We start from the raw sequence: 7500 nt of genomic DNA on the forward strand, positions 1-7500 counted from the left end.
AGACAAAAATCTACATGCATTTTTTTTAAGTGCACGGCCTCATGAGTGTCACGATAGTCCTTAAAGTTTATCAAAAGTAGATGATATCCTTTGTGATATGGACCTAATTAATCAATCCAATAACTAACCGAAATATTAAACATTGATTTCTCCTGTTTTTTTTTTGTTTTTTAGGGGGCGGTTGTTTTGTTGAAAATTCAAATTTGCTGGCAATTGTTATTAGTTAATTCTTTTTTTGAATGATCTGATATTTTGCAAAACATCTCCATTACATTGTATGATTAGGAACAAAGTGTAGTTAGTATCTGTTCCGATTCTACGCTTCACCTTTTCTGTCTTCGGCCAGTGAAGGAGAAACACTTTTTGACCGATACAATTTTTTTTATTTGGTTCCTATCCAGAGTGCCCCTTTTTGAGGAGATAGATTTTACCTCACATTAAAAACCGACCTAGTGTTTAACTCTTCCCTCCTGTGTGTGGGGGGAGCAAGTAATTAGGAACTGTAATACATGTGTATATAATAATTATTTTAAACATGATTTGAAAATGGTTTAAACTTTCAAACACACACACACATACATATATATATATATATGTATAGATAGATATAGATATAGATATATAGATATAGATATATGGATATATAGTAGAGAGAGAGAAAGATAGGGACGGAGAATGGAAGAGAATGGATATATATATATATATGTATATATATATGTATATATATATATATATAGATAGATAGATAGATAGATAGATAGATAGATAGGGCTATGTGTATGCGTGTTATATTTGTGATTTTTTCTCATCGACCCTCGCGTATAAATAATAACTTATATATTGTTGTGAATACGAATTTTTTGTACCTGTTTTTGTATTAATGTATTCCACCTATTATCTCGATTTCCACGTTATTGCTTACATAAATCTTTATTTAATAAATAGCTTGCTTATTAAAAATCGGTGTAAATTATGCACAGTAATGCGCTATAAAATACTGAAAGGACACACGCACATATTTTTATATGGATTAGTAATGATTTAACCTCTCTCTATCGCTCTCTCTCTCTTTCTCTCTCTCTCTCTGTCTGTCTCTCTCTCTGTATATATGTATATATATATATGTGCGTGTGTGTGTGTGTGTGTGTGTGTGTGTGTGTGTGTGTGTGTGTGTGTGTGTGTGTGTGTGTGTGTTAGTGACCTGGCAGAGCTACTGGCGCGACGCCCAAGCAAAAACACACTAAGAAAAAGTCATCCCAAAGCACCAAAACTAAAGCGAGTTTGTCAGGACACTTCATATATAACTGTAGGAAAATCTGGGCATATTTTATAGGTTTGTAAATATAGGTCTTTTTTTTTACCAAACTATAGAATAGTATTATAATGTTCAAAATGCCTGGAAATTTTCATGTAGTTTTGTCCCGTAGAACCAGATATATGAGCATTTCAATATTCAATCCGTCTACTAGTATATATATATATATATATATATATATATATATATATATATATATATATATATACTATTTGAGAGTAATTTTATAAATTCGATATCCAAGCGACCATGATGCAGAATTTAACAAGTAAGGGCTCTTTGGAAAAGTAATGACGTGGATTGTCTAATGGACTATGTGACACTTGCAAGTAAGGTCGCACCTTCAGAATAACATTTATTTTCCAGATGCTATTTTTGGCAATTTTTTGTAATCTTTTTAGAAATAAGCTATCAATCATTATATTTTTTACAAACTTATTTTTTTTTAAAACAAGCTTTAGGTTAATCCATGTAATAGTAAGCGTAAACGTTTTTCTTTCTGACGCACATTAAGGGAACGTCCATTTTTTTCTAATTTTTTGTCAGCTTCTTATGAATTTATACACCCCATTTCATAGTCATAAACTGTTTCAATCATAATCATTTGCTTTCCTAGTTTTGCATATGAATTATAAAATATCTGATATTTCCCTCCAAATCTCTGGCCTTGAAAGAGGTGAGACTAAAACTTGCTAATATTATTTCAAATCGTCTGAAATAGTAGCCGTTTAAGACATGATTTCAAACTTTCATCATATTATTTTAATTTTTTGTATATATTTTTATGTATTAATATCAGATACATATTAATTAATATTTCTCGTATGTTATATCTCCCCTCGTTGGAAATAGGGTACATGTATGAATATCTCCAGTATCAAATAATCCTTATACATTGTGAATTGTGCTTTATGCATGGAAACTAAAGAGGTGATATAACACACGAGAAATATTTATTAATATTATCGCGATAAGCGAGAAAGTCGGGTAGAAAGTCCTGGGAGGGTAGACTTTCTAGGGATTCCCAGAAAATTTACCTTAGTCCGATAGCTAAAAGACCACTAAGATGGTCTAGTTTCTGTCAAGCTGATTGTCGCGGTCGGAACCTTGACTAACGTGCCACTCACTTTTTGGTTTCAGCTACTCTCTCCGAGTTCATAGCTGTATTTATTAAGTATGGACGAGTTTATTCGTGCGTAGGTATGTTCCGACAACTATCCTGTAGCTTTGACATCTTGTCAGATTAAAAATATTTGTTTCTTTTTCTACACCTATATTTTCTGTACTGTTTCTATTTGCATTCGATTTTCGATTTCAAACTATATACCTTATATCATATCGATTGCTTATGCATCCAATACTGGCTTGTGATGAATGAATATGCAATTATATTACAATATGTACAATAGTTTTATTCGATTTTATTTACATTGTTATATTTAGACAAAGATGTTTACCTCCCACGATTTCAGGTTTCCTGCAACCTACCTTACATCTAAACCCATTTCGTGCATTCTCTAGTTTGTCAGTCATTTCTTTATCGTTTTCATTGTCATTCTGATTTTCTTTTCCATATAAGTGAAAAACTTTTTTCTACAAAAAGGACGATTTTTAATTTGGTTTAATTACAAAAACAAAAACAATATGACCTGGTCTTCTAAAGGACTTACAGTAAAATCCTGGGTGCACATAAGTAACCAGTAATGCTTGTATAAATAAACACATTGTTATATGTAATTATATATGAATATGTACATATTTGCATGTAACGGATTAACGCCTAAACTAATTAATGGACAATTAATAATTTTGGAATCGATCTATTGCGAGTAAATGAAATGATATAACCAATAGTGTATATTTGATATAGATTATATAGGACCAAATACTTTCTTCTTCTAGCAAGCTTTGAGTATATATTCCTACATCATTTTGTTATTTCTCTTATATTATTATTATCATTATCATTATTATTATCATTATTATTATTATTATTATTATTATCATTATTATTATTATCATTATTATTATTATCATTATTATTATTATCATTATTATTATTATCATTTTCATTATTATTATCATTATTATCATTATTATCATTATTATCATTATTATTATTATTATCATTATTATCATTATTATTATTATCATTATTATTATCATTATTATCATTATTATTATCATTATTATTATCATTATTATTATTATTATTATTATTATTATTATTATTGTGGCTGTTGTTGTTGATGATGGTGATGCTGCTGCTATTATTGTTTTTTCTCATTAATTTTCACAAAGGTCATAAACAGCGATTACTCATTGGCAATAAATTATGATGTTCCCTTAACTACCAAAAAGTCTTCCCAGATTTCGAGTGTTCTCCAACTATCTCAATAACCAGTGCAATTGACGTCACGTTATCGCAACAGCCGTTTATTCTTAATCTCTCGCAGCCACGGCCATCAGTACTCCCTGGGAGCTGGGTAGCAAAACTGTCCCAAAGTCCAAGTTCTTTCCGCATTTTCCAGTGAGGGTCGGGTTAGTGCTCTCAATCCTTCCGGACCCTTGATGACTCTTTTATGTGTCGCTATCCGATGTAGACGCCACGTTGTTTTTTTTTTTCTGGGAAGAATGGCGCAGTTAATATTTTGCGCTTTCGGTTTTCTTGATTTTATGTGATCGTATTGTGTTTTTGTTTGATTTCTATTGCACTATTCATGGTATTGGCTATCGTTATTATTACTCACTAATAGTGTTTTCACACGCACCATAATCAAGTATTTCTTTTGGAAACAACCTGTGGTGTTTCCTAGAGTCCAAGTGACCAAAAATATCCCCATATTTTTAATACTCTCCACCTCTTTCGATGCAAATGAATACACGTTATCGCAACGTGCGTTTACCATTGATGTCTGACTGGTAACGAACATATGTCTTCACTGGAATTAGGGGTGGCAATAATAAACGGATATCCCCCAGTCCTCTTCGCACGCATCCAGTGAAAATCTATATTCTCTCTCTACCTTCGCTACATCTCTCACTCGCTCCCTCTACTTCTTTACTTGGTTTTCCCATATTTCCTGACCCTTTATAACTATTTGGTGTGGTCCTAGTTGATGCCGACGGTTTTTTTTTGGGGGGGGGTATAACTTACAAATATGCAGATTCATTTTTCTTTATTTCCTGTGGTTTTTCTTTACTTTTTTCCGTTACTTCTGCTGTAGTGTTGTTGTTGTTATTATTATTATTATTATTATTATTATTATTATTATTATTGTTGTTGTTGTAGTAGTAGTAGTAGTAGTAGTAGTAGTAGTAGTAGTAGTAGTACTAATGATACTGAAAATAAAGTGTATTTATTTAGTTATAAATCTTTTCATTCTAATTGCTTACGCGTGCGTGTTTGTCTTCTTTTCAGAACGTGACATATTATTCGTACCGGGGCCGGTTCTCCGAATCAACTGTGTTAGTGACCATTCACAAAAGTGGAATCAGTCCCCGGGGGAAACAGACGTGGCAGAGAGAACTCTTGAGCATTCCCACAGTCCCACCTTCACACCTGCGTGGATGCAAGATAATTGATGTGCAGTACTGTCTTGAGGTAAGCACACACACACATCATACAAACATCACACACACATACACACATCACAAATAGACACACATCACACTCTTCATCAATCTCTTCCTTTATCTCTGCTTCATTTTTCTCATAGGCATTCTAATAGTGTATATACATCTGCATATCTGCTTGTGTTGTTTGATTGGTCGGTCGGTTACGTGTGTCTGCTGCCAGATCAGGCTGTCTGAAGATATCAGCTTCCCGACTTAAATGCACTAAACATCGCTGTTGTTATTTTTCTTTCCCTTTTGCAAAACTTAATAATGTATTGCAAAGCCATCGACATAAGCAAGAATTTCGCTCAGCAAAACAACGACGATTAAATGTTTGACGATATAATATACTGTAAGTATGCAATCTTATGCAAAAATGATTTAACCCGAAAAGCGTTGATTTGCCATAAAACAAAACAACCAAACTAAACTCTATGAGGAAATATTTTTTATATAAAAAACTTGAAGCATATTTTTGTTCAATTATCGGATTCGGCATAAATTAAACCGATAAAGTTTGCTATGCCATAAAAAAAAACACGAAAGAAACCACTGTTATTAAATATTTTAAGATATAAACTTTAAAAGTATTTTTCCAAAATTAATGGATTCGGCAGTAAGTAACCAAGAAGGGTTGATATGCCGTAAAACAAAATAATCAAACTATAATATATGTGTTTGGTCTGTCCCGCAAGAGTTTAGAATAGCATTTTAAACGCTAAACGTGCAGATTGGATTAATTGGTTTTAAGGTTCTGTCTACCTTCACTGGCAAACAAACAATCGTAGATATATGGACTTAGTCAATCACGTTCTATTGGTGTAATGTTTCAATGTAAAAATGTGTAATCTTATTTAAATACGTTTTCCATTTTGTGATCGATCGAATGCCATGAGAGGCATTCAAGAAAGAAAAGATAATACAGATTGATGGTAGGTTGGTTGTTAAAGAAGATGAATACGCGCACAGGCAAGGCAGAGCCAATGAACGTCTATAAGTTTCAGAAAATACAGCGTAAGAGAAAGTAGTTTAGTTGGGATTCTACTAAGAAGATTGAGACAAGGAGCAGAAAAGCACACGGATATTGGCAGGGAATAAAGTATTACAAAAGTTACACCTTGAAGGTAATAGAACCGCCAACTAGGCAACTATTTTTTTTTTTATTTTTTTTTTTTTGTAATTTAGAGATGCAGAGTGGTAACTTGCATCATTTGCATCATCCGAACTGTTACCCCCATCTTGGATGTTATTTTTTAAATATAATCTCAGATTCTTGTTCGGACATGCGGTTAAAATTGGAAACCACTTTTTTATCAATATGGGTTGACAGCCTTTGACCACTTTCTTTATCAATATAGGTTGACAGCCTTGACCACTTTTTTATCAATATAGGTTGACAGCCTTTGACCATTTCTTTTATCAATATAGGTTGACAGCCCTTGACCACTTTCTTTATCAATATAGGTTGACAGCCCTTGACCACTTTTTTTATCAATATAGGTTGACAGCCTTTGACCACTTTTTTTATCAATATAGGTTGACAGCCTTTGACCACTTTTTTATCAAGGTTGACAGCCTTTGACCACTTTTGACAGCCTTTGACCACTTTTTTTATCAATATAGGTTGACAACTTTTGACCATTTCTTTTATCAATATAGGTTGACAGCCCTTGATCACTTTTTTATCAATATGGGTTGACAGCCTTTGACCACTTTTTTATCAATATGGATTGGCAGCCTTTGACCACTTTTTTATCAATATGGGTTAATATCCTTCTCTACAGTCAACATTATCTGCAGATGGCTAGAACTCGCTAGTAATTCATAATTGTATGTTTAGTATCATCGCATTAACATGTGGCACAATAGATAAAGTACGACGTAACAGTACAGACGAGATTGATGATTTCAATAAGTATAATAACCCTACCAGTTGGGCGGTTGTAAATTACAGACATCAAGCCTAGTGGCGAACATTTGAGTATGTATAACTATTTATAACATTCGCCATTATCCTTTTTGGCAAATAATTAAAAATATGAAGTGTTCATGAAATTTGATTATTAAGATTGTTTTAGCTGCCCTGATGAGTTGTAGGAAAATGAGTTGAATATAAAGAGGAACAGTCCCCAACCATATCTCAATCACGGACCCCAAATGCAGGTATCTACACCTTCACAATAGACCTACTTCCACACTGTTCAATGGCCCTCAGCTAGCGCAACATTTAGGAATCTTCTTCGAAGTAAAAGACACGGAGTAAAAATCAACCTCAATCATTCGCTATTTAGCAAGCATGAACTTCTATCTTAATATTATTTTTATGATTATTATTAGTTATCGGTATTATTAATATGATTGTTATTATTATTATTAGTAGTAGTAGGAGGAGGAGGAGGAGGAGGATAAGGAAGAGGAGTGGATGAGGAGGCATAAGGGTAGTAGTAGTCTCTCGGAGTTCTCACAGAGTCATTATAATCAGAAATTGCTCATTAATAAAAACCGGTGGTGTTCCCTGGAGTCTGGATGACGAAAAGTTTCCACAGATTTCCAGTACTCTCCACATT

At 33.0% G+C, this 7500-nt stretch overlaps 1 protein-coding gene across 2 annotated transcripts in view; it reads left to right on the forward strand.

Annotated features, from left to right (window-relative positions):
- LOC145287902 (arrestin domain-containing protein 2-like) overlaps positions 1 to 7500 on the forward strand; it is an 867795-nt gene that overhangs the window by 821943 nt on the left and 38352 nt on the right. For both annotated transcript variants that reach the window (XM_080135843.1, XM_080135842.1), the window contains one exon: positions 4737 to 4919. In XM_080135843.1, coding sequence (XP_079991969.1) covers positions 4737 to 4919 — 183 coding nt within the window. The remainder of the gene's footprint in view (positions 1 to 4736; positions 4920 to 7500) is intronic.

This window comes from Euprymna scolopes, chromosome 11 (genome assembly GCF_053919585.1).
Source record: "Euprymna scolopes isolate OS-2025 chromosome 11, ASM5391958v1, whole genome shotgun sequence".
In the NCBI taxonomy this organism is placed as follows: Eukaryota; Metazoa; Mollusca; class Cephalopoda; order Sepiida; family Sepiolidae; genus Euprymna; species Euprymna scolopes.